At 39.8% G+C, this 26,664-nt stretch overlaps 1 protein-coding gene across 1 annotated transcript in view; it reads right to left on the bottom strand.

Annotated features, from left to right (window-relative positions):
* LOC149453965 (uncharacterized) overlaps positions 1-14,322 on the bottom strand; it is a 33,129-nt gene extending 18,807 nt beyond the window's left edge. Inside the window, 3 exon segments of the mRNA XM_089687997.1 lie at positions 1,892-1,996; positions 4,554-7,784; positions 14,268-14,322. Of these exon segments, the coding sequence (XP_089544123.1) occupies positions 1,892-1,996; positions 4,554-7,784; positions 14,268-14,322 (3,391 nt within the window).
* Between the last annotated feature and the right edge of the window lie 12,342 nt (positions 14,323-26,664).

The raw sequence follows: 26,664 nt of genomic DNA, 5'->3' as shown, positions 1-26,664 counted from the left end.
GAGGATGAAGAAGAAGAAGAGGGTGAAGAAGAGGAAGAAGAAGAAGAGGATGAAGAAGAAGAGGATGAAGAAGAAGAGGATGAAGAAGAAGAAGAGGATGAAGAAGAGGATGAAGAAGAGGAAGAAGAAGAGGATGAAGAAGAGGATGAAGAAGAAGAAGAGGATGATGAAGAAGAAGAAGATGAAGAAGAAGAAGAGGATGAAGAAGAAGAAGAAGAGGATGATGAAGAAGAAGAGGATGAAGAAGAAGAAGTAGAAGAAGAAGAAGAGGATGAAGAAGAAGAAGAGGATGAAGAAGAGGAAGATGCAGAAGAGGAAGAAGAGGATGAAGAAGATGAAGAAGAGGATGAAGAAGAAGAAGAGGAAGAAGAAGAGGATGAAGAAGAAGAGGAATTCCAGTCCGGCAAAAAGTGTCCCTGCAGAGAGCTCCGCTATTTCTTTGACAGTTCCTTGACATTTATAGCGGTTGCAACGATGTATCTATTTGTTTCCGAATAAAAACATCTGCATCCTAAATGGATACAAATACATTGTTGCAACCGCTATAAATGTCAAGGAACTGTCAAAGAAATAGCGGAGCTCTCTGCAGGGACACTTTTTGCCGGCTGTAGACGGGATAAAAATCGGCCGATTCTTTTTACCGTTGCTGGTAACGTCGGCCGCTTGAACGACCGATTTTTCATTTTTTTAAAGAAAAATCGGACGGTTTTCTCCCCATCTATGGCCTGCATCAGACAAAATAAAATTTGGTATTTTTACAAAATTTTTGGCAAAATATAAATCTAATTCAACCTTATGTTCAATTTAGGCAAAATAGCCATGAAAAAAAATCAGAAATTGTTCTCTTGTTGCTATACAAAGTGATTTGTGTTTTTACTAATTTTTTTTTTTTTTTTTTTTTTAAAGCAAAACAAAAAAATAAGAAAATAAACATTTAAAGAGGCAGTGGATAGGATTGTTTATGAGAAAATTGTATTACATTTTTACATTGTCACTTTAATTTTTTTATATATTTTTTTGCTGTTTTAGTTCCTTCTGCAGAAAAAAATCAATTAATAACAAAATAATGAATGTACATAAAATAATGAAAACAAAAGGAAATGGGCAGAGAATATATTTTTTAAATGTTTTATGTATTTTATTTATTTCCACAGAAATAGGAACTAAAAAAAAAAAATTAAAGATATATTAAAAATTGTAATAATTAATTTATTGTCATTAATTATACTCACTATTAACACAATGGGGTTGATTTACTAAAACTGCATGGTGCAAAATCTGGTGCAGCGCTGTATAGAATGCAATCAGCTTGCAGGTTTTATTGCCAAGCTTAATTGAACAAGCTGAAGTTGGAAGCTGATTGACTACAATTCACAGCTGCACCAGATTTATGTTTTTATATTTTTACATTGTCACTTTAATTTTTTTATATTTTTCTTTTTTTGCTGTTTTAGTTTCCTCTGCAGAAAAAATTCAATTAATAACAAAATAGTGAATGCACATACAATAATGAAAACAAAAGGAAATGGGCAGAGAATATAGTTTTTTTTAAATGTTTTATGTATTTTATTTATTTCCACAGAAATAGGAACTAAAAAAAATTAAAGCAATATTAAAATTGTAATAATTAATTAAATTAATTAAACTCACTATTAAAACAATGGGGTTGATTTACTAAAACTGCATGGTGCAAAATCTGGCGCAGCGCTGCATAGAATCCAATCAGCTTGCAGGTTTTATTGCTGAGCTTAATTGAACAAGCTGACGCTGGAAGCTGATTGGCTACAATGCACAACTGCACCAGATTTTTGCACTGTCCGGTTTTAGTAAATCAACCCTAATATCTGTGTGGTTGTTGTGTCAATAGTTGAACCATTCAGGAAAGACTTACCAACAAAAATTCTGTCACCTAAGAAAGTCTCACAAAATGATCCAAAGAAATCTTCTGGACAAATACATTTAATTCCATCATAGTAACCTCCATTTTGACAATAGGCTGAGGGAAACAAATCAAAAATTGTTAAATGGACACAATTCAGTAAAATATAATTCAGATGTGAAATGCATGAAAAACCTTTATATTTTTACTGCTGAGGTTACAAAATCTCAAATCACTAATTCAGGGTTAATATAATTTCAGTATTGTTTTGCAGTCAACTCTTTTGGGGACATTCTCCTTGTTTCCTGCCCTGGTGATTAGCTCTTCTTGACAGGAATTATAAATATTTTTATTTTAAGGTTTTGGCTAGAAGTAGTTGCTTTTTTTCTAGTATATGAGTCTAGTATATGAGTCAATAGTACATCTTTTCTCACAGGTATGGGTAGTATTTTAACATATGCTTGGTCCATATGTTTGTAAGCCAGAAAAACAGATCTAATAGAACTTGATTATTTTTTAACCTCCCTGGCGGTATGATTAATTCAGATTTTTTGTGCTGAAAGCGGTACCATTTTTTTGCATGGAAATATGTAGTTTTTTATTGTAGGCTGTAATATTTAGGAATAACTCACTGAAATCTGTCCGAACAAGAGTCTAGTAAACATCCTGGGTATGATAAAACTTGAAACATGAAATCATAAATTATAATTTAATAAATAATCATAAAAAATAATAATATAATAATAATAAATTTAATTCAATAATATAATCAAACCAAAAACACTGAAATGTGAAATAGAGCGCCAAGTTCGCACATCACTGAGCTCAGTCGCAGAATCGTTTTCAGTGTCTGATGATGAATTTCCCCCACGAATCATTATCACTCAATTCTGCAAGTGGTTCTGATTTACTATCGCTGTTCTCTAGCTGATCTAAACCCGCTTTTGACCTAAAGGGACGCTTTTTGGACGCCATGGACGTTTCTCAGTTTCCAGGCAGAAAGAACAGTCAAAATGCAGGCAGGGGACAGGACAGAGCACTAGGGACAAAATGTATGTGAAATGGGTTGAAACAGCAATGTTTTACTATGTAAAATTGTTTTGAAAAAAATTAAATTTTTTTGAAATTTTCGAATTTCCCGCCACCGGCGGTGCCCGTACGTCCCGACGTCACAGGGACCTGAACACAGAAGCCGGATGCCGGCATCGGCCAGAGGAGATGGCCGGGGACGCTGCAGGGGCGCATCGCGGGAGCGAAGGACAAGGTAAGCCCTGCAGGGACTCCCTATGCAGTGCCGCATGGTAAGCCCGAGTGTAGCTCGGGGTTACCGCTTTTGGTACAGAAACTTTACCCCGAGCTATACTCGGGAATACCGCCAGGGGGGTTAATATTAAGTGAGGTGATTGTAGCTGTATTGGTGCACTTGCGACAGAAACAATTGAGTACCGTCTGTGATACTTTTTTTATTTGCACTAACATACAATTTTTCAGGACAAGCTTTCAGGGTGTATCCCCTTCTTCAAGGTCCAAGCAGTACAGTCCTGCTTGGACCTTGAAGAAGGGGGTACACCCTGAAAGCTTGTCGTGAAAAATTGTATGTTAGTGCAAATAAAAAAAGTATCACAGACGGTACTCAATTGTTAATATTAAATGTAAATGTACTTTTTCTAAGAAAAATTAATCTTCACTGAGTCACGAATTTTTGCAAATTTCATTACAGATTTCTATCTGCTAACTTTCCTAATATTTCCCAATATTTTCTGCAGTCATTTTTTTTCTTGTATTTAAAGTTTTAGCTGTCCGTAGAGTTAACTAGAAAGATAATTTTAAAAAATGTTTTCAAGCAATTTATTATAACGATTTTATAAACAAATGTGGAGTTACCATTTACATTTTTACTATTGTTATCCATATAATGAGGTAGTATGATGATGCTTTTCATTGTAAATAATTATATTGTACATTGTTCATCATTGTACACATATATATATATATATATATATATATATATATATATATATATATATATATATATTAGAAATGTGTTTAAGTAATCCATTGCTTCTAGAGGTCAACCAGTCTTCCACTGAGCTGGACAATCAACCTTTGGACTTCTTTTTACTATTTCACTAATATTCCAGGCAAATTTAACAAAGCAGCCTACAGATTACACAATTCCTTCCACCATGGGTGGAACCCTTTCAGGACAAACTACTTGAAAAATGATAAATCAAACCTTACAGAACTGCCATAGGGATTTCCACAAATGCCTGGCTGCCACAAAGAAAGGCATGAAAGAAGGGCGGACTGACCATTTGGAAACTCGGGCACTGCCCGAGGGCCCGGGGTCAGTAGGGGGCCCCATGAGATGCCCCTGGTACCATTTTCATAGGCTTTTTTGAGTTTGGGCAAGGACACAGGGGCCCCATGATCCCTTATTGCCCGGAGGCACCATGAGTTGTCAGTCCGCCCCTGCATGAAAGTATTCTTAAGAGCTATCATTAGTGTTGCATTTCATTGCATCCTCTCCTGATGACTCTGTACTAATCATATGCACTAAATGATAAATCTATTACCCAACTACATGAGAAGAGCACCTTCTTCACAGTTTTTTTGTTTCTTGATGCATAACAGTTTGGAAATATAAAATATACACAATATATACATTGCTTACGTGTTGTTGGGCCAACAGGTCTTGTGGTTGTTGGAGATTCAGTTGATGGAGATGTAGTTTTTGGAGGTGTTGTGAAATCATTGACAGTGGTTTCTACAATACTGGTGAGTGGAATTGAACTGGGAGGATCAGTGACTGATGGCCCAGGCACAGTGGACAGAAACTTAGTGGTTAAGGTCTTGCTTGTTAGATGGGTGACCTCTGCAGTTGTGATAACGACTGGATCTGTTTTTTGTTGTGTTTTGCTTTCCAAAGTAGGGTATGATGCTGGTGAACTTTTTTCCAACTCTTTTGTGGTGCTAACATCAGGTTGTCCAGATCCACCTGGTGTGAATGGTTTTGTGACCTTCTGGGTAGTAACAGTTTCTGGTTCTACAGATACTTTAGCTGTTGAAACCTCTGGAGCAGATATACCACTGGAAACTGTTAAAGGTTCAGAGCTTTCTAGTGCTATTGGTATGCTTGTAGTAAGTGCTTGAGTTGTATCAGTGTTGACAGATCCTTCAGGTTTTGTGTTTGTTTCTCCAACACCTTCAGAGGCTGTCAATCTATCCCCAGGTGTTGTCAATCTATCAGATGAGGACACTCCACTTGAGTAATCTGCTGTTGTATAATCTTTTGATGTGTCTGCTGTTGTGTATTTTTCAGTAACCTTTTCTGATATTTGGCTCACTGCAGATTGTTCAGAAGTGATTACAGCTGTAAATGATGCTGTAGTGGCTGATGATGAATCTGTATGTGGTGTTGTCTCTTGTCCTCCAGACTCATCTTGTGTTGGAAGCTTTTCAGTAGTTACTTGTGGGGTTTTCTCAGTGTTTACAGAGCCTTCAGGAATTGTGACTCTTTCAGTAGCTGTGTGTGTTGTTGTTAGTATGTCTGCAGAGCTTTCAGGTGTTGTGATTTTACCAGTAAATGCCGGAGATGGTGTTGTTAGCATTTCTCCAGAGCTTTCAGATGTTGTGTAGACTTCAGTAGCTATCTGACGTGTTGTTTCTATTTCAGCAGAAACTTCTGGTGTTGTAAATATTTCAGTCCCTGTTTCTGGAGTAGTCTCAATGCCTTCTCCTTCTCCAGGGTCTTCTGATGTTGGGAAAACTTCTGGTGAGGTGAATATTCCAGTTGCAGTTTGTGGTGTTGTCTCAATTTCACCAGATCCTCCAAGTGTTGTGATTATTTCTGTCACCATTTGTGGTGTAGTCTCAATATCTCCAGAGACTTCTGGTGTTGTAACTGGTACTGGGGTTGTTCCTGTGTCCCCAGAACCTTCTGGCATTGTGAATCCTTCAGTAACAGTTTGTGATGTTGTCTCTACTTCTTCAGAGGTTGTGATTATATCTGTCACCGTTTCTGGTGTAGTCTTGATGTCTCCAGAGCCTTCCCCAGAACCTTCTGGTGATGTGTATAGTTCTGTAACAGAAGTTGTATCTACATCTCCAGAGCCCCCTGGAGTACTGAATATTTCAGTTGTTGGTTCTGATGTTGTTTCTACATCTCCAGAGCCTTCTGGTGTTGTAAAAATCTCGGTAACAGAACCAGGTGTTGTTTCTATATCACCAGAACCTTCTGGTGTTGTGAGTCTATCAGTAGCAGTTTGTGGTGTTGTCTCTACATCTCCAGAACCTTCTGGTGTTGTGATTATATCTGTCACTGTTTGTGGTGTAGTCTCAATGTTTCCAGAGCCTTCTCCAGAACCTTCTGGTGTTGTGACTACATCTGTCACTGTTTGTGGTGTAGTCTCAATGTCTCCAGAGCCTTCTGGTGTTGTAAATGCTTCGGTAACTGAGACAGGTGTTGTTTCTCTATCACCAGAACCTTCTGGTGTTGTGAATCCTTCAGTAACAGTTTGTGGTGTTGTTTCTACTTCTCCAGATCCTTCTGGAGTTGTGACTATATCTGTCACTGTTTGTGGTGTAGTCTCAATGTTTCCAGAGCCTTCTCCGGATCCTTCTGGTGTTGTGACTATATCTGTCGCTGTTTGTGGTGTAGTCTCAATGTTTCCAGAGCCTTCTCCAGATCCTTCTGGTGTTGTGACTATATCTGTTGCTGTTTGTGGTGTAGTTGCAATGTCTCCAGAGCCTTCTGGTGTTGTAAATATCTCAGTAACTGAACCAGGTGTTGTTTCTATTTCACCAGAACCTTCTGGTGTTGTGATTCCATCAGTAGCAGTTTGTGGTGTTGTCTCTACATCTCCAGAACCTTCTGGTGTTGTGACTATATCTGTCACTGTTTGTGGTGTAGTCTCAATGTTTCCAGAGCCTTCTCCAGATCCTTCTGGTGTTGTGACTACATCTGTCGCTGTTTGTGGTGTAGTCTCAATGTTTCCAGAGCCTTCTCCAGATCCTTCTGGTGTTGTGACTATATCTGTTGCTGTTTGTGGTGTAGTTGCAATGTCTCCAGAGCCTTCTGGTGTTGTAAATATCTCGGTAACTGAACCAGGTGTTGTTTCTATATCACCAGAACCTTCTGGTGTTGTGAGTCCATCAGTAGCAGTTTGTGGTGTCGTCTCTACATCTCCAGAACCTTCTGGTGTTGTGATTATATCTGTCACTGTTTGTGGTGTAGTCTCAATGTTTCCAGAGCCTTCTCCAGATCCTTCTGGTGTTGTAACTATATCTGTCGCTGTTTGTGGTGTAGTTGCAATGTCTCCAGAGCCTTCTGGTGTTGAAAATATCTCGGTAACTGAACCAGGTGTTGTTTCTATATCACCAGAACCTTCTGGTGTTGTGAGTCCATCAGTAGCAGTTTGTGGTGTTGTCTCTACATCTCCAGAACCTTCTGGTGTTGTGACTATATCTGTCACTGTTTGTGGCGTAGTCTCAATGTCTCCAGAGCCTTCTCCAGATCCTTCCGGTGTCGTGAATTTTGCAGTAGGTGTTTGTGTTGTTGATTCTGTGTCTCCAGAGCCTTCAGGAAATTCTGGACCAGATCCTGATGTGTGTTCAACACTATGTGAAGACAAATGATCAAACAACTCTGTTTCTTGTTTGGCCTTAATTACTTGTTTCTTTAAGTGAGAATAAAAGACGGAATACTTTTTTCTTCTCGCCAAAAGGTTTTCTGCCTTTCTCGGTTGCTGCTCTTTGTTTGTTAAAGAAAATCTTTCATCTTTTTTTGTTTTTTCCTGTTTTTGGTTCAACACATGTTTTGGTTCTTCCTCATTTTCATAAATTTTAGTTAGATCTCTGAGCTCTAAATCTTGATGGGACTGAACATTCCACTTCCATTCTGCCACTAAGGAATGAAAAAGAGACATGTTAGCATTTAGTTACATTTAAACTGAAAAAGCTACAAATAAGTCTATCAAAATCAAGACTGCAAACATTTTAGCCATGATGCCAATATGTAGACGAAACTAAACCAAGGCATGACCAGTTTCAGTTTTCCCACACACAGGAAAACATTCCCCTTAACTTTAACAATGACACTCAAATCCAAGAAGAATACACCCTAAATTGTTCTTTTAATTATGGGAGTAAAGTAAAACGAAGACATGTTATCAGTAAATGTAAAAATTAAAGTAATTTAATTTAAGTGTTTCAATAAATAAACCCAATTTCTTCCCCAATAAATAAAATGTAATTTATGATCCTTGTGGTATAGAATCATAAATTAAATTTTATTTGCTGGAGAAAAAAAATGGATTTATTTATTGGTTTGTCCTTAGCCCGTTCTACAGCAATATATAGAAGGATAATGGTTTTCCCTTACAAAATGTTTTCTTGGGAAAAAATAGTGGCCCATTAGATTGTAAGCTCACAGGAGCAGAGCCCTCCTAACCCTCTTGTTTTGAATTTGTATTGTTGCTGTATTGTCTCCCTTTACATTGTAAAGCGCTTTCCAAACTGTTGATGCTATATAAATCCTTTGTTATAATAAAAAAAGATTTTACTGTTTTAATCACATGAGCTAACAATCTGTTAATACACTAAAGCAGCCTTTCGCAACCAGGTTTCCGTGGAACCCTAGGGCTCCTCAAGAGGTTACAAAGAGGTGGTCACTGCCCCAGTCTATAACTGTCTATAAATCTATAAATAAATCTATAAATCTAAAGTCTATAAATCCGCACGTTCCTAACCCCAGAAACCACTAAACAGCTCATCCACTCCCTCATCCTATCACGATTCGACTACTGCAACTCCCTCCTCACTGGCCTGCCTCGCCGCTGGCTATCCCCGCTTCAGTCGATCCTGAATACGGCTGCCAGACTCATTCACCTTTCCAACCGCTCTGTCTCCGCCACCCCCCTCTGCCAATCCCTCCACTGGCTTCCGATTGCGCAACGGATCAAATTCAAAATCCTAACACTGACCTACAAAGCTGTCCACCATACTGCCCCGAACTACATCACTGACCTAATATCCAAGTACCGCCCAACACGCACACTCCGCTCCTCACAAGACTTCCTTCTCACTAGTTCCCTGGTCTCCTCCTCCCATGCCCACCTCCAGGACTTCTCCAGGGTGTCACCTATCCTCTGGAACTCCCTGCCCAACCCATCAGATTATCACCTACTCTCCTCTCCTTTAGGCGCACCCTGAAAACCCATCTCTTCAGGGAAGCCTACCCCACCCTCTGCTAACTTGCCGACCTCCTCCACTCCATCCCCCACAGCTATCTCCTCCTGTGCCACCATCCCCTCCCTCCTAGATTGTAAGCTCGAAAGAGCAGGGCCCTCAATCCCCTCATGCTTTGCATTGTATTGGTATTGTTCTGTCACATGTTCTGTCCCCCTCTGTAATGTACAGTGCTGAGCGAACTATTGGTGCTTTATAAATACTGTATAATAATAATAACTGGCTTTTACAACAAGGAACATGGACAGGCATCGCATATCAAAAAAAAAAAAAAGAAAATACCCAGTTCAACTTACCAGCCAGCTAGCCAACAACCAAATTAACCTGTCTAACAATGTGCATTTATAAAAACTTGGGTTTAGTTAGCACACATTTGCAAATACATATGTAAGCTACAGAGCCACGTCACGGCACCTCGATATTCTGTGGTCCTAACTCTACAAATTTTGAGAGCCCCCATAGTAGAGGCACATGCATTTAATGGATAGATCAAGGGCAGGTGAACCTGAGGGAGCCCACCCCTCCTTAAAGGCATGGGAGCACACTTGACACCCAGCACATAGCACAATGGCATCCATTGCACCCACTCACCTACAATGCAACAATACAAAAAGGTGGTCACTGCCCCAGACTATAACTGGCTTTTACAACAAGGAGGTTGCTAGCAGTTCCGTGAGCAACACGCAATTTTTTCCTTTCATATAAGTAACCACTGACATCACTGATAATTTTAGCTGTCTGTAATGGAGCTTTCTTCCCATTGATCACAAATGTAGGGGCCATTTTTCCCAATGGCCATCACGCTACTGTACTGTGAGCTGTAGATATAGTATTTTTTGTGGGGCTTCCCTAAGACAGGAAAGTTTTTTCATGGATTCCTTCATGTTAAAAAAGTTGAGAAAGGCTACCCTAAAGGTTTGATGTTTGGGAAGACTGTTTTTACAAAATGCATTGTTTCAGGTTGTGCTGCTAATAAAAGCTCTAAAATGTTCTTATAACTCATTTGTCAGATCAGGTGGTTCATAGGGTGGAGTTTTCCTGATGAAGCCAAAGCAATTTGTCAGCCTTTTCTGTACTCCCCCATTTTTATTTGAAATACACCTGCTTGTGATGCTCTAACACCCTTACAGCTGTCTCTTATACGTAGGAAACCCATTGATAAGAACTCTCTAACCAGCCCATATGTGGTGGCCTTTACCAAGCTATATGATCCAGATTACACCTATGGATTCTCTAATGATGTAGAATACAGAGCTAGGTGAACCAGCTGTGAGAGAATGACTAACTTGGTATGGACACGGATATGGCAGGAATTACTAACATGGAAGGAATGAGCAATATTATATCAGATTTGGATAGAGTTGGGCTTTATCTGTGCTTTCTGAAATCCCGTATTTCCTCCTGCATTTACAATAACACACAATAAAATAAGAGGACCATCAACTTCAACCAGGAGATATCAAGAAGCCATTATCTTCAGTCGATCCTGAATACGGCAGCCAGACTCATTCACCTTTCCAACCGCTCCATCTCCGCCACCCCCCTCTGCCAATCCCTCCACTGGCTTCCGATTGCGCAACGGATCAAATTCAAAATCCTAACTGATGTACAAAGCTGTCCACCATACTGCCCCGTACTACATCACTGACCTAATATCCAAGTACCGCCCAGCACGCACACTCCGCTCCTCACAAGACCTCCTTCTCTCTAGTTCCCTGGTCTCCTCCTCCCATGCCCTCCTCCAGGACTTCTCCAAGGTGTCACCCATCCTCTGGAACTCCCTGCCCCAACCCATCAGATTATCACCTACTCTCCTCTCCTTTAGGTGCACCCTGAAAACCCATCTCTTCAGGGAAGCCTACGCCACCCCCTGCTAACTTGCCGACCTCCTCCACTCTTCCTACCACTCCATCCCCCACAGCTATCTCCTCCTGTACCACCATCCCCTCCCTCCTAGATTGTAAGCTCGAAAGAGCAGGGCCCTCAATCCCCTCATGTTTTGCATTGTATTGGTATTGTTCTGTCACATGTTCTGTCCCCCTTTGTAATGTACAGCGCTGAGCGAACTATTTGCTCTTTATAAATACTGTATAATAATAATAATAATAATTATCTACCTAAAGCTGAAACATAAGTTTTGGAAGGATTGCAAAAAGCCATCATCTACTCAAAGCTGTATTATTAGTACTTGATAGACTGCCATCCAGAACTACAAGTAACATTAACTGCACATAGCAGATATACACATTTCAAAATGTAATCATTAATTCACCATTCCACATTATTATTATACAGGATTTATATAGAGCCAACAGTTTGCTCAGCACTTTACAATATAACGGGAGACAATAGAGCAACAATACAGTTCAATACAAGAGGGTTAGGAGGGCCTTATCCTGGGAGCTTACAATCTAGGAGACACATGGTTACCACATTTACCATGGAGAACTCCTTCTCATTATAAGAAACTCTAATATAAAAAGGTGTCAAAATACAGTACATCTGATATTAGCTGGTCAATTCTGGAGGAAATTCCAAGTAGATTTACAAAAGTAGTCTTCCAAATTTGAATACACTGTACATTTTAAATGATTTCCCTGCAGACGGCAATGACTGTTACTTCCTCTAGATGTCCTCTCTATACACATTTATGCATCACAGTATACCTCTCCTATCTTTGTATTTTAAAAGAAACCTGTTGTTTGGATTCTGTCTGAGAAGCCTTGGATAGAAGCTTGCATTCTCCGATTACTTGGCTACATATAAAAATAAGCTGAAAGCTCATCTTTATCCTCTGTTGGCTTTGTATTGCCAGTCGTATGCCTACTGGGGACAATTCCCCTCAAAACTTGTCAGAACAGGTCCCTCTAAAAGGGACATAGATAAAGCATCATTTTTAACCACTTCTCTGATATACTGTTATATACTGCATGTTGAAATGCGTTTTTATTACAAAATATATGAAAAATATTTTTAAAAATACATTTCAAATATACTGTATGTCTTTAAAAATACAAATCTAAATTTTTGGAATGCATTTACAAATATATGTAAAAATATGTTAAAATGACTTTTTTATATGTTAAAAAAAATCTGAAGAATATATTTAAAAAATATATATTTTTAAAATATTTTTCATATATTTTGTAATATATAAAAATGCATTTCAACATACAGTATATAGATAGATAGATAGATAGATAGATAGATAGATAGATAGATAGATAGATTGGTAGATAGATATATTGAAATATATTTTGAAATATATTGAATATGGCCAAAATTGTAGCATTTCAAACATATGTCAATATATTTGGGAAGCATATTTTTAAAATATATTTCAAATATATTTTTCTTCCATATGGGGGGTTCCTGATAGGAAAAAATTTTAGATGGTCAAACTCTCCAGTATCAATAAAAATATAAATATGAACTTGTAAGTTAAATTGATCCTTAACTTAACCCTATAAACATGCCAGGCCAGTTATTTGTGGTCTTACTAGACAGTATAATGAATATTAAATGTATTCAAGTACAGTATACTGTGCTCACACAACGCATGGTGGGACTGCATTGGGCAGCTATTCCAGCACAGTCCCACCGCATGGACAAGGCAAAATGCCTTGTCTCCAATGTGCCTGGATCATACCACTGCGTCACATTTATTTATTATTTATTTCAGGTACTTATATAGCACCGTCAATTTACGCAGCACTTTACATATATATTGTACATTCACATCAGTCCCTAACCCTCAAGGGGTGTACAATCTAAGGTCCCTAACTCACATTCATACATACACATACTAGGGACAATTTAGACAAGAACCAATTAACCTACCAGCATGTCTTTGGAGTGTGGGAGGAAACTGGAGTACTTTAGAGTCATTAATCAATTCAATACAGGTGAACTATAATGACCATATGTAAGACAAGCAGAAAAGACAAGGGGCCGCTGTCTCACTGATGTTTTCTTTGTAATTATAATTGCTTTGTAATTGTACAGTAGATATTTCTTCATGCATCATTACTGAACAGATGTTTCTGAAATTTGCTAAATTTATCAAAATGACTGGACAGAGTAGAAAAAAAACATAAATAAGATTTTAAAAATATACATTTTTAAAATAATAACACAATGTTAAATACTTTAATTAACCTTCCTATTGGTCTGATTTTGTCAGTATTTCTGTGATCAAAGCGGTACATTTTTTTGCATGGAAATATATTGTTTTTTATTGAAGGCCTGTAATTCTTAGGTATAACTCACTGAAATCTGTCCGAACAAGAGTCTAGTAAACATCCCGGGTAGGATAAAATTTGAAACACGAAATCATAAATTCTAATATAATAAATAATCATAAAAAATAATAATATAATAATAATAATAATTAATAATATAATAATTTCCCCACGAATCATTATCACCCAATTCTGCAAGTGGTTCTGATTTACTATCGCTGTTCTCTAGCCGGTCTAAAACCGCTTTTGACCTAAAGGGACGCTTTTTGGACGCCATGGACGTTTCTCAGTTTCCAGGCAGAAAGAACAGTAAAAATGCAGGCAGGGCGCCGGACAAAGCACTCGGGACAAAATGTATGTGAAATGGTTTGATACAGGAATGTTATACTATGTGATTTTAGTGTATTTAGTGAATGTCACTTTTTAAAAATTTTACATTTCCTGCCAGTTCTGTCCCCTGTACGTCCCGACGCTCGCAGGGAACGGTACCTGGAAGACAGATGCCGGCATCAGCCGGAGGACATTGACGGGGACACTGCAGGGGGAAGATCGCGGGAGCGCAAGACAAGGTAAGTGCTGGAGGGATCCCAGAGCAACGCTGCAGTTTATTCCAGAGTGTAGTTCGAGGTTACTGCTTTTGGTACTGAAAGTTAACCCCGAGCTACACTCGGGAATACCGCCAGGGAGGTTAATAACAAATTATTATTATTACTATTATTATTATTTTAATAACAAAATCATTTTTAATCATTTTAATAAAAAATATTAATAATATTATAGAATATTATAATAATACTATAATAATAAAATAAAATATGAATGTAATAATTAAAAATTTAGGTGGATCAAGAAAATATACATCTAAATGATACAAAGGAAAAAAAATTATAGAGACTTACCTGCTACTAGTAGTGTTACCCCAAGAATTATCGGTATGAGCGTTTTGACATTCATTGTAAGTGTTTGCTCATAGCTTGCTGGTTGTCAATCAGTAGATCCCTTTAGGTTCAGTCTAACATCAGCAACTGCCAAAAGCAAAGTGAGGGAGTTAAGATAGTGACCCTGATTTATATCCAAGTGATCTTTGTCTCAAGCTAGGCACATTGCGTAGGATAATACATATATTTATAGCTATAAACAGAGGTGATGTGTCAATGCTCAAATCTGTGTATTGTAATAGGAAAAAGTCATGACCTTGGGTGGGGTGACTCGCTCAGAAATATCCATTAGACAGCTTCAGGAGCTGATATAGGACATCATAGCTTTTGTTAATTATTAACAGGAGGATATGGCCGCTTTGCCTCTCCTCATCTACTCATGAAAATGTTCAGAGACTTTGGTTGTCTCTCCTCCTGTTTTTTGGATTCTTCTTAACTTCTTGTAACACATTTTTTTTTTTGCCGCACTTCTTTTTACCTTCTTTCATCTTATTTTGTATCTCAGGGTTGCCGATCTCCCCCAGTCTCTTTCAGTCTCTTTCAGTCTTCACGTATTTGCTCTGTCATAAGTCGCACATCATTTTTCTGGACCGGCTTCCCGATGGTGGACAACGCCGGTGAAATATTTACTGGTGCAGCTACGTGTAATTTTCTCTAGGGAAACGTGTGACAAAGTCACAACACAGGGGAACACTAAAGCTACATTTGTCATCCTATGACAGGAAATGCCTGAACCAATACCTGCAAGGACAAAATAGCATTTTTCGATTTAATGTTATTAAAAACTACCTTTCAATTTTAATCTGAAGCCACATTGCTTGAGGTGATTGTAGCTGTCAGGGATCGCCGCGGCGCTGGTCCCGGCGCAGGCGCAGTGCGCCGCCCTGCACGGGGATACGGGCATTGGGTCCAGGCCGGCCGCGGCGATGAACTTGTGAATGCTCACCGGGGTCCACGGACACGCGCCTGGCACCAATGACAGCGCAGGGCGCGATATTTAAATCCCCCTGAGCTGTCACTGGTTGCCGTTTGGTCTCTTCTTGTTCCTGATCCGTGTATACCTGTATTCTGATAGTTGCTGACCCGGATTGCTGCTGACTGTGCTGTACTCTCCTGCCCTGACCCTTGTCTGACCTCTCTCCTGGATGCCCCTTGTTGGATCTGGTCTACTGTTACTGACCTGGTGTCAAGGTTCCTACCTTTTCCCAGAGGTTATGTTTCTCCATGTGCTGGCATCCATGTTGGATTTCTGCAGAGCATGGTGGGAATCTTTTATGCCTTCTGGTCTCTGAGGTCCATCCCCCAGAGGGGTGTGGCTGATCACATATAAGCCTGTGGTCCGCACATGCCCTTTGCACTTGTGTCTTGTGTCTTTTTTGCTATAACTCTGTTCTGACTCTCGTGACTCTCCTGGAATCTGACTCGACTTGTGACCTGACCATTCTTTGTGTTCTCCTTTGATCTGACCCTCCGTTGCTGAACTCGGCTCGTGACCCGTGATTCTCATCTGCTGTCCTGTACCATTTTGTCCCGTTGTTGTCAACCCGGCCTGCCCGACTACTCTATTGTCTTTTCCACCAGCTACATGCCATTGGCGGTGGCCATTACTGCAACTGAGGTGTCTCAGGGGCTGCGACCTGGTTCCTGGCTGTGTCATGTCCATCCCCACCATCAGGGGCCCTGGTGAAGGGCAGCCTGGGACTTAGACTCCGTGCCCTGGGGGACTTCGGTCTGTGGGTGGTGGTTGTCGCCAGCCAGTGTGTTACATTGTTTTAGGCCTGCCTGTCCGTTCCTCAGCTCCTGCCCTGACACCTGGCATTTGACCCGACTATTCTGTGCCCGCTGCTTTGTACCTCGCAGACCCCACGGCTCCCGACTCGGCTCGTTTGACCCCCTGCTCAGCCATCCATCCCTCCATCCATCCATCCATCCCGTCAGGATCACCCGACCCCCTCATATCAGGCTCTTACCCTGCGGGAGCCCCTGGCGGACGCCTCTACCACTGGTGAGTGTACCCAGTAGTCGCGACCTGGTCTCGGTGCGCTCCAAGTCCATCCCCACCATCAGGGGCCCTGGTGAACAAGTGCTCCGGGACTTAGACTCCGCGCTCTGGAAGTACCTGACCAGTGGAGTGCTAGAGGTACCGCCAGGCGGTCCCTTACAGTAGCCGTATTAGTGCATTTGTGACAGAAACAATTGAGTGCTGATACTTTTTTTATTTGCACTAACATACAATTTTGAGGACAAGTTTTCGGGGTATGTCCCCTTCTTCAAAGTCCAAGCACTACTAATCACACAGTTTTAGCAGAATGTTAGAAGGGATGAAAAAAAAAAAAAGAGGCTAGAGATAAGATACAGCAAAAGCGAGGGGGGGAGGATACTACACTCACACAGAGGGAGTCAAGCGTGAGCAGATAGTCATAAAAATATGGGATAATGATTGAGGAATCCCATATCCAAATTCAGGCCGTTATCTCTTGTGTAAAATAGAATTATCATTCTTAGTTCAAAAGTTTTTCTTTCCTGGATGGATTTGAAATTTCCTTTAAGAATTAAAATATTGAGGTCTCCTATTGTGTGGTTGTGCAAAATGGTGTCCTACAGGTGTGCAGAGGTCATCTTCTTTATGTTTCTTGATGGTATGTCTGTGCAAATTCATCCTTGTTTGCAGCTTCTGTCCTGTTTCACCAACATAAGATCCTTTGCTACATTTTCTGCACTGGATAAGGTACACAACATTACTGGAGGTGCAGCTGTATATAAAGAAGATGACCTCTGCACACCTGTAGGACACCATTTCACACAACCAGGCCACACAATGGGAGACCTCAATATTTTAGTTCTTAAAGGAAATTTCAAATCCATCCAGGAAAGAAAAACTTTTGAACTAAGAATGATAATTCTATTTGACACAAAAGATAACGGCCTGAATTTGGACATGGGATTCCTCAATCATTATCTGACAATTTTATGACTATCCGCTCAAGCTTGACTCCCTCTGTGTGAGTGTAGTATTCCCCCCCTCGCTTTTGCTGTATCTTATCTCTAGCCTCTTTTTTTTTTTTCATCCCTTCTAACATTCTGCTAAAACTGTGTGATTAGTACTGCTTGGACTTTGAAGAAGGTGACATACCCCAAAAGTGTGTCCTCAAAATTGTATGCTAGTGCAAAAAAAAAAAGGTATCACGGACAGTACTCAATTGAATCTGAACCCACAAAATTTTGTAAAACTGTCAAAAAATTCAAATTCGTTCTGTAAAACTCTGGTGTATGCTCCCAAAAATGTAATTTCCTGTGTGATTGGCTCACTGATTTTCGTAAATGCATTATTATATACTGTCTGTTATGGTGTTGTAACAATGTTTTCTATGTGTTTGTGTTCACACTGATTTATCCCAATTAGGGATTGCATCCCACCAGTTAGACAACAATTGGCTGTCATTCATCACTTTGATTTAACACATTGATGTGTTAGGAGGTCATGTGGTTTTAATAGGTTTTTTGTTATCAGGTTTTATCCTGACCATATCACTTTAGTGCATTCACATTTGTTGTGAGTTATTTTTACACAGCACTTTCTATTGAGGCACAATTTATGCCATTCATCTGTCACTTCATTTGTGACCCAAGTCAAATTTTTTTCCCTGTTTTTGGGGACGCATGTTTACTTTTCACTTATTTATGTCATCATGTGATGTTTTTTGTCTACACCGTATGTTTATTGATCTACTGCAGGCCATAGATGGGGAGAAAACCGGCCATTTTTTTTTTAGAAAAATGAAAAATCAGTCGTTCAATCAGCTGACGTTACCACCATTGCTAAAAAAAAAGTCGGCTGATTTTCGTCCCGTCTACAGCCGGCAAATATAATAGCGGTGTCCCTGCAGAGAGCTCCACTATTATATTTGACAGAAGAAATAGAATATGAATAAGGAAAGAAGAAATAGAATATGAATAAGAAGAAGAAAAAGAAGAAACAGAATATGAATAAGAAGAAGAAAAGAAGAAATAGAATATGAATAGGAAGCAGAAGTAGAATATGAATAAGAAGAAGAAAAGAAGAAACAGAATATGAATAAGAAGAAGAAAAAGAAGAAATAGAATATGAATAAGAAGAGAAATGGAATATGAATAATAAGAAGAAATAGAATATGAATAATAAGAAGAAATAGAATATGAATAAGAAGAAGAAAAGAAGAAATAGAATATGAATAATAATAAGAAAAAGTTGCAACATTGTATCTATTTGTATCCATTTCGGATACAGATGTTTCTATTCGGATACAAATAGATACAAAGTTGCTATACTTTTAAATGTCAAATATAATATCGGACTGAAATTCTTTTTTTTTCTTCTTCTTATTCATATTCTATTACTTCTTCTTCTTCATATTCTATTTCTTCTTTTTCTTCTTGTTATTCATATTCTATTTCTTCTTTTTCTTCTTCTTATTCATATTCTATTTCTTCTTTTACTTCTTTTCCTTCTTCTTGCTGGTCACTGCTCATGTGCATTTTTTAAAATCGGTAAAAAGATCAGCCAATTTGTCCATCATTGCCACGAAAATCGGCCGAACGACAAAATTGGCTGATTTTTTTTCCAACATGACCGACAAAAAAAAGTGTCAAAATCACGAAAAACAGCCGACCGATTATACCACTAACGATCTGAAAATCGGCCGATTTTTTTTTCGGCCGAAAAATCAACCGGTTTTCTCCCCGTCTATGGCCTGCATACGTATCACATGTTATTATTTATGTCTATATGCAAGTATATTGGTTTAATGTATATATTTATGGGTTGTATTTAGTGTATTTAGATTCCATTTAGGGAGTGCAACACCATTTTTTTCATTGTTCATTAGCACATTCAGGTTTTAGTCAGGTGATAGCAGCGCCCTACATATATATATATCTGTTTAGTGTATAGTTTGTGTATTTTGAGTAGCGCAGGTGGTTTACCTATTATTATTATTATTATTATTATTATAACATTATATGAATCCAGTCACAGTGTTTTATAAAAAAAAAAAAAATTGTGAAAAAAGAAAACAAATATGATAAAAACTAATTTTTTTAAAAAAAATGTAAAAAAAGATATTATTTTTTTTCCATACTGTCATCAGTCAGTATCCCTGATCAGCACCACATCAGTTATATGATTATGTTGTACTGCACTTATGACATTATAGATATATATATAAAAAATGGCAAAGTTTTATTTCATTTCTTTATTTTCCAAAAAATTATGACAAAGAATTACAACTTCAAATAACTCGCCATGCCTCTTACTAAATACCGCAGACTGCATACTTTCCACAAATGGGTAATTTGGGGATATCTGTACCGTCCTGACATTTTTCAACCTCAAGAAATGAGATAGGTCGTCGGTACATCAGGATTGATCCATTTTCAGATATATATACCATAGTTTGTGAACTTTCCTACAGACTAAATAGTATACACTGATTTGGCTTTATTTTCACCAAAGAAATGTAACAGAATACATTTTGGCCTAAACTTATGAAAAGCAATTATTTATTTACAAAATTTTATAACGGAAACTAAGAAAAACTTGTATTTTTAAAGTTTCTAGCCTTTTTTTGTTTGTTTATTAAAACACGAAAACCCCAGTGGTGATTAAATACCACCAAAATAAAGCTCTAGTTGTGTGAGCAAAATGCTAAAAATGGAGTTTGGGTACAGTGTTACATGACCGCTCAATTGTCATTCAAACTATGAGAGCGCTGAAAGCCTGGCCTGGGCAGGAAGGGGGTAAAAGTGTCCGGTATGGAAGTGGTTATTGGAACCTGCAGATTTAAGAAGACAAAACAACTTCTGAAATTAAATTACATATCAAAATGTATACATTTATATGAGGATTTTAGTGTTTAGGTTTAGATCAACTGTAGCACGCTTCTAGTTAGGTGCCACGATGTGTATAGTTAGGTTAAGCATATCTTTGTTTCTCTGCTTACCAGAGAGGCTGTCAGGTAAATTCGGTGTGGTATTCTGCTTAACAGAGTGCTGTGATTGATTAGTTAGGTCTGCTCATGATGCTTTGGTGCTTTTAGAGTTTGCTTGAGTTCGGCCCACCTTCAGGAAGCTATGAGAGCCTTCCAGAACATGGGTAGGGGCTAGGCAAATGAACAGCATGAATATGGATACAGCCCTGGCCAATTGCATGGGAAGGCAGTCCCATTGCATGCTGGGAGTGGTATTTATATTCTGAGAGCATATTGGGTGCAGTGTCTTTTCCAGGAGCGGATTTTACCAGCCAGGCTGGAGGCAGGGCTGCCTCACCTGGCACTTTCTGCCCTGTGGTCTCAGGTGGGTCAACCTGAGGGCCTGAAGGTAGAGAGAATGACCCTGGTTCTTCAGTAGACTGACTGAGGGGAGCTGTCTGCCAAAGATCTGTCTGTTATCACTGGAGGGTTTCGCTTGGATGATTGGAAGGAGGCAACCATTTTGTGCTTGGGCCTTGTGAGTACTGACATTGAGCAATTTGTGGACACTGTGTGCTTGCTACCTCCCCTGGTGCTTGATAGTCAGTGTGAGTCTAGAAAAAGGGAACACTGACTAGTGTTCTGAAGAGCTTGTCCAAGTGTTGCTACGGCAAAGGACTTTACTTAGCTACGTTACCTTTGGGCTGTCGCAGTCTGTCGCAACTGGCTTATACCTGAGGAGCTCAGCCCTGTAACTACTACCACTGCTAAAAGGACTTTGCTCACTCCTAAACTACTTCTTGTTATATGTGACAAAGGGAAGTCTGCTATCTATTGACAGGCAAGACTTCATAATTTTTCAACAAAGAGATCAGATAGATGACCACAGTGTGAAAAGTTCTGATTTTAGAGTATCCTACTACAATTCCCCATCCCGATCCCCAGTTCTACAATAAACTCCAAAAACAAACATCCCCTCAACTGGTCATTTATGATAACAAGCAGAAGTGTGTGTGTACATTTGGCTGAAGAAATACACTGTGCCTGGCTGCGGGGTGAAGTAAACGGAAACTGGGGCAACAAGCGAGAGGCTGCTGCGGGGGTAACGCTACACAATGTTAATACGGTTATCTCAGGAAGAAAAAATCAAACTGGTGAAATAGCCATGCTTTGGAAATAAGGAGTCCACCGGCAGATGCCTCCTCTGACTATTCCACAAACTTGTAGACTTCACTTCAATAAGATCTCTAAAATTCACCCCTTTCATATAATACCCCAACTGCAAATCTGAACTCTTTGAGGACTCTTTTCTGTCTCTCTAAGCTGCACAAAACGTCCCACACAACTCTCCGCTGCTAAGCAGTGACTATGTCTTTTCCAGAAACTAGCTACACACAGTCATTAACGCTCCTCACTCAGGTCATTTACTCAGAATATCACAGGATCTTTGGTTGTTCCCTTCCGATATCCACTCTTTAGTGAGGGAGACACAGACTCATACTACTACAGGAGAGGTGGACACTCTTTCTCCCAACTTCCTCCTGGTATCCAGTGAGCTTCTCCAGATTCAAACCGACTCCAGGACCAAACCTAGCCAAAAGGCCCCACAGCCAGAGCTACAGCCGGTACCTTGATGTCTTCTAAATTGAACTTCTAGACATTTTTCCCCAGGGGCACAGCCCTTGCGCAGGGGTCTCCTCCAGTAAAACCTGACCTCAGGCCTCGGAGTGTTTATGGGCTCTCCATCCACCTACTTGGCACACCTCCGCAGGGATTGGCTGAATCCCCATAAATTGTGAGGTTGCTTCTCACATGCTTCCCCACTATAATTCTAATAATTCTAGAATACTCTAGAATACACAGGAAAGCAATAAAAGCAGCAGCCTGTGAGACATTGGGCAGGTCAGAATATTCAACCCCTGCTCCTCTGATTACAGAGGAGGTGTACTAAATTCAGCCTGCACTAACTAGGAAGGTGCTACACATGGTAATGATTTAAATAGATTATCCTGCTCCTCTGCTTTAATTGGTTTATAAGCGCTGGTCTCAAAACAGTTTCTTTGAAATTTTTCTAAATATATTGTTTAAGTCCAGTATGAAACCCTGTGCTCTTGGCATTTTGTATTTTATTGGCAATTATTAAAGACTAATTTTAAAATTTTTAAATGTAGTATTTTGATGGTACAGCATTCTCCAGCTAAATACATACGCCATGCAACATATTTTTAGCATTTATTTTGCCTAGCAAAACATTTATATTTGTCTCCACCCAGTCCTGAGAATTAGAATTTTTCCTACTGCAGAAAAGTCATATCTTGCCCTCAGCTTTTGATTGAATATTGAAGGAGCAGCAGCAGGCTAATGAGTTCCTCCCTCTACTCATTTTTCAAAAAATAAAACCCACACAAGCAATCAAATACCACCAAAAGAAAGCTCTATTTGTGGGAAAAAAAGGACGTAAATTTCTTTTTGCACCGTAATGCAAAAAATAGCTAGGTCAGGAAGGGGGGTAAATCCTCTGGTGGGCAAGTAGTTAATCTAAGTTGATTAAAGCACTTTGAATACAGTTGTGAGTTCAAAAGAGTTGAAGTAACCTTTACTGTATGTCTTTTCAACTGTGTTTTCTAGCATTATTTTAGTTGTCCTTTTCTCACAACTGACAATTTTCTGACGTCAGATCTTGCGGTCTGTGATTTGATGAATTGCCTGCAATTGTAGTATAGCTTCTTGAACAAACATACTAAATACGTCAATTTATTGCTGTCATGCTATTTTAAGGACAGTCTTGAAACTGTGCCTCATGCTTAATGATCATGCTTACTGATCTTCATGCAGCATATTGGAATTGCCACATTCATTGTGTTGGTGCTGATTTATTATTGGATGTTGGTGCTATCTTATTTTCTGTAAAATTGATCACAAAAGTAATCGATGAGTAATCTGGGTCTATACCACAAGACAGATGACTCATAAGAAACCACATTTCAAATGCCTGTTCTAGGCTCAGGGAAAAGATAATCACACTCACAGGCCGGGTAGAAAATATCAAAGGTGATGGAAAGCATCAAAGTCTTCATATTCTAAATGAATCCACTACAGCAGCACCAATGTATTTCAGGGGCACCAATGTCCTACTGGCAGTAGTGGATCTTCTGAAGGTGTTCGCCTTCATCATTATCTATATCAGCGTTTCTCAACTTTGACAAGTATGTTCAGTCTCAAAACACTCCAGTCTAAGGCTTGGTTCACATTACTGAGTATCCAGGAGCAGGGGCGGACTGACAACTCATGGGGCCCCCGGGCAATAGGGAATCATGGGACCCCTGTGTCCTTGCCCAAACTCAAAAAAGCCTATGAAAAAGGTACCAGGGGCATCTTATGGGGCCCCCTACTGACCCCGGGCCCTCGGGCAGTGCCCAAGTTTCCAAATGGTCAGTCTGCCCCTGTCCGGGAGCATGCTCAAAATCTCAAGCCTTCCAAACACACAGACAAACATGTTGCTCTTTAACAGAGGCGCAAGGGTCCCATTGATTCATAAAGTGACTGTAAATGCTGTATTTTTAAATTAAAATACCAAACATGTCATACTTACCAGCTCTGTGCCATGATCCCCTGCCAGCTCTCCTGGCTCATCTCCCTGCTGAATGCCCCCATAGCAAGCCGCTTGTTATGGGGTTACCTGTGCAGGCTCGCTCCCGAGCCTCGCTCTGTGTGTCCATTAACACACAGAGTGCAACTCGGCCCCACCTCTGAACCCTCCTTACTGGTTGTGATTGACAGCAGCAGGAGCCGAAAAAGAAAACTAAGGCAGCCACCACATCTAAACTGCAATACACAAACAAAAACCACATTAACACACAGAGCGCAACTCGGCCCCACCTCTGCACCCTCCTCACTGGTTGTGATTGACATCAGCAGGAGCCGAAAAAGAAAATTAAGGCAGCCACCACATCTAAACTGCAATACATACATGGGTTTAAATACTCTTTAAGCCTTTGTAAATAATAAAGGGCTGTGTGTAAATAAACACATATCTTACTATCACTATGGAGGCTATATTTTTCCTCTTAATAAAATCAATATTATGTCATGTGTACACAATATTGCTATTATGTGCTCTTAGTAATCTGTTAAGTGTACTAATACAGAATGGATGTCAAGCACAGAACTGTGATAAGGATTAAGTGTGCTGCCATGTTTGATGGACAGAGGCTGATACAACACTTTACTCACATACTTCTAATATTATATGGGAGTATTGGTATCGGTATTGCTGCAATGAATTCTAATAGGCAATACAGATGAAGGTTTGAGGATGAAAAGTATTTTATAAATATTAGTAGGAAGAAAGTAGAAGTGAAAGAATAAAGTGAATTCACTGATAAATTTTACAGTTGCAAGAAAAAGTATGTGAACGCCTTGGGATTACGCGGAGGTTTGCATGAATTGGGCATAAAATGTGCTCTGAACGTCATCTAAGTCACAACAATAGAAGAACACAGTCTGCTGAACATAATACTACACAAACATTAGATGTTGCCATGGTTTAATTGCACATAACATGTAAACATTCACAGTGCAGGGTGGAAAAAGTATGTGAACCTTTGGACTTAATAACTGGTTGACCCTCCTTTGGCAGCAATAACCTCAACCAAATGTTTCCTGTAGTTGCAGATCAGACCTGCATAACGATCTGGAGTAATTATGGACCACTCCTCTTCACAAAACTGTTTCAGTGTAGCAATATTCTTGGGATGTCTGGTGTGAATCGCTCTCCTAAGGTCATGCCACAGCATTTCAATCGGGTTGAGGTCAGGACTCTGACTGGGCCACTCCAGAAGGCGTATTCTGTGCTGTTGCAGCCATTGTTTTGTTGAATTACTTGTATGCTTTGGGTCATTGTCCTGTTGCATCACCCATCCTCTGCGGAGCTTCAGTTGGCGGACAGATGGTCGTACGTTTTCCTGCAAAATGTCTTGATAAACTCTGGAATTCATTTTCCCATCAATGACAACAATCCGTCCAGGCCCTGAGGCAGCAAAGCAGCAAAACATGACTTAGTACTTGGTGACAAATCCCATGATGGCAATCACAGAGGACAGACGTTTCCTGTAGTTGGCCACCAGTTTTGTGAGTTCATTTCTTTGTGAGTGGGCAAACATTCAAAATCAGCAGGAGATCAAATACTTATTTCCTTCACTGAATGCAGTGATGGACACCCCAAGTGAGTCGCACCGCACTCATGTGAAAATCACATGCAATGTCTGTGTGGTGTGATTTGAGCCATTCCTTTTTCATGGCTCAAATTGAACTGCATCTACACCAAAATGGTGGTGCAGAACCCTTTTTTTTGGCACACCTGAGTTGAATTGCATGGGTGTTTTGTGAGCTGTTTTAGGTTGTTTTTTTGATTAACCATTGACACCCTCGGCAGATTGCATAATCGTCGTGCGATTTCAAAGCGATGCGGGAAAATCTGAAGGACCCTCTGCACACTGGTATATACCCTTTCAAGCAGACTATGCAACAAATAGGGATATATAGTTCACACATATTGCAATACATGCTTAACTGGCCAACTGCATCAAAGTAATCCCTCTATGGCCAGTCCTACTCTGCTCTGCCTATGCAAATGCTACTGTGGACACAATAGGGATTACTTTGATGCAGTTGGCCAGCTTAAGCATGTATTGCAATATGTGTGAACTAAATATCCCTATTTGATGCATAGTCTGCTGGAAAGGGTATATACCAGTGTGCAGAGGGTCCTTCAGAATTTCCGGTGTTAATATGTGGTTACACCCCTTTAGCACCTGATGGATAAATGCATGCACTAGCTGTTGGGATTTGAGCGCAGGTATCTCTTGTTTGTTTCTTGTTTGTTCAAAGTGATGCGGGAAATGCCCAGAATGTAGTGCATTTCCTGCATCGCATATAAGTGATTATATTCTTAGGAAAGCATACTAAGGACTATGCTGGAATTCATATAAAGTGTCGTAGAAACCTTTAAGAAGTTTCCCAGTCACTGCACCCACATTATTGGTGCTTGTGGCCAGTTCATGGCAGTTATATGGTCCTTCCACAGTGCTCTCCTGTCCAGGGCACTGTGCCCCCCACACTGACAGCCACATGGACAAAGAACTATGTAATGCAATTGGTGAAGCCTGATGGGGATCTGAGAGACTAGTTCCCAACCAGATCCACCTTGCTGTTGATTGACAGCGCATGTCAGTGAGCGGATCCATAGCAGCTATGCAGTCCAATAGCAGCTTTCACATCTGCCCATTGCCACCTGCTGTCAATCAAAAGTAAAGCGAACCTGATGGGAACTAGTCTCTCAGTTCCCATTCAGACTCTGCCCACCCAGTGACTCAAGTCAATTCCCAAATATTACCATGCCCATATATGGGAAA

Source organism: Staurois parvus, unplaced genomic scaffold, assembly GCF_062004578.1.
Source record: "Staurois parvus isolate SC_StPar_1 unplaced genomic scaffold, SC_StPar_1.0 ptg000444l, whole genome shotgun sequence".
Lineage (NCBI taxonomy): Eukaryota > Metazoa > Chordata > Amphibia > Anura > Ranidae > Staurois > Staurois parvus.
The sequence above is the reverse complement of the archived record's forward strand: the minus strand, read 5'-3'. Positions and strand labels throughout refer to the sequence as shown.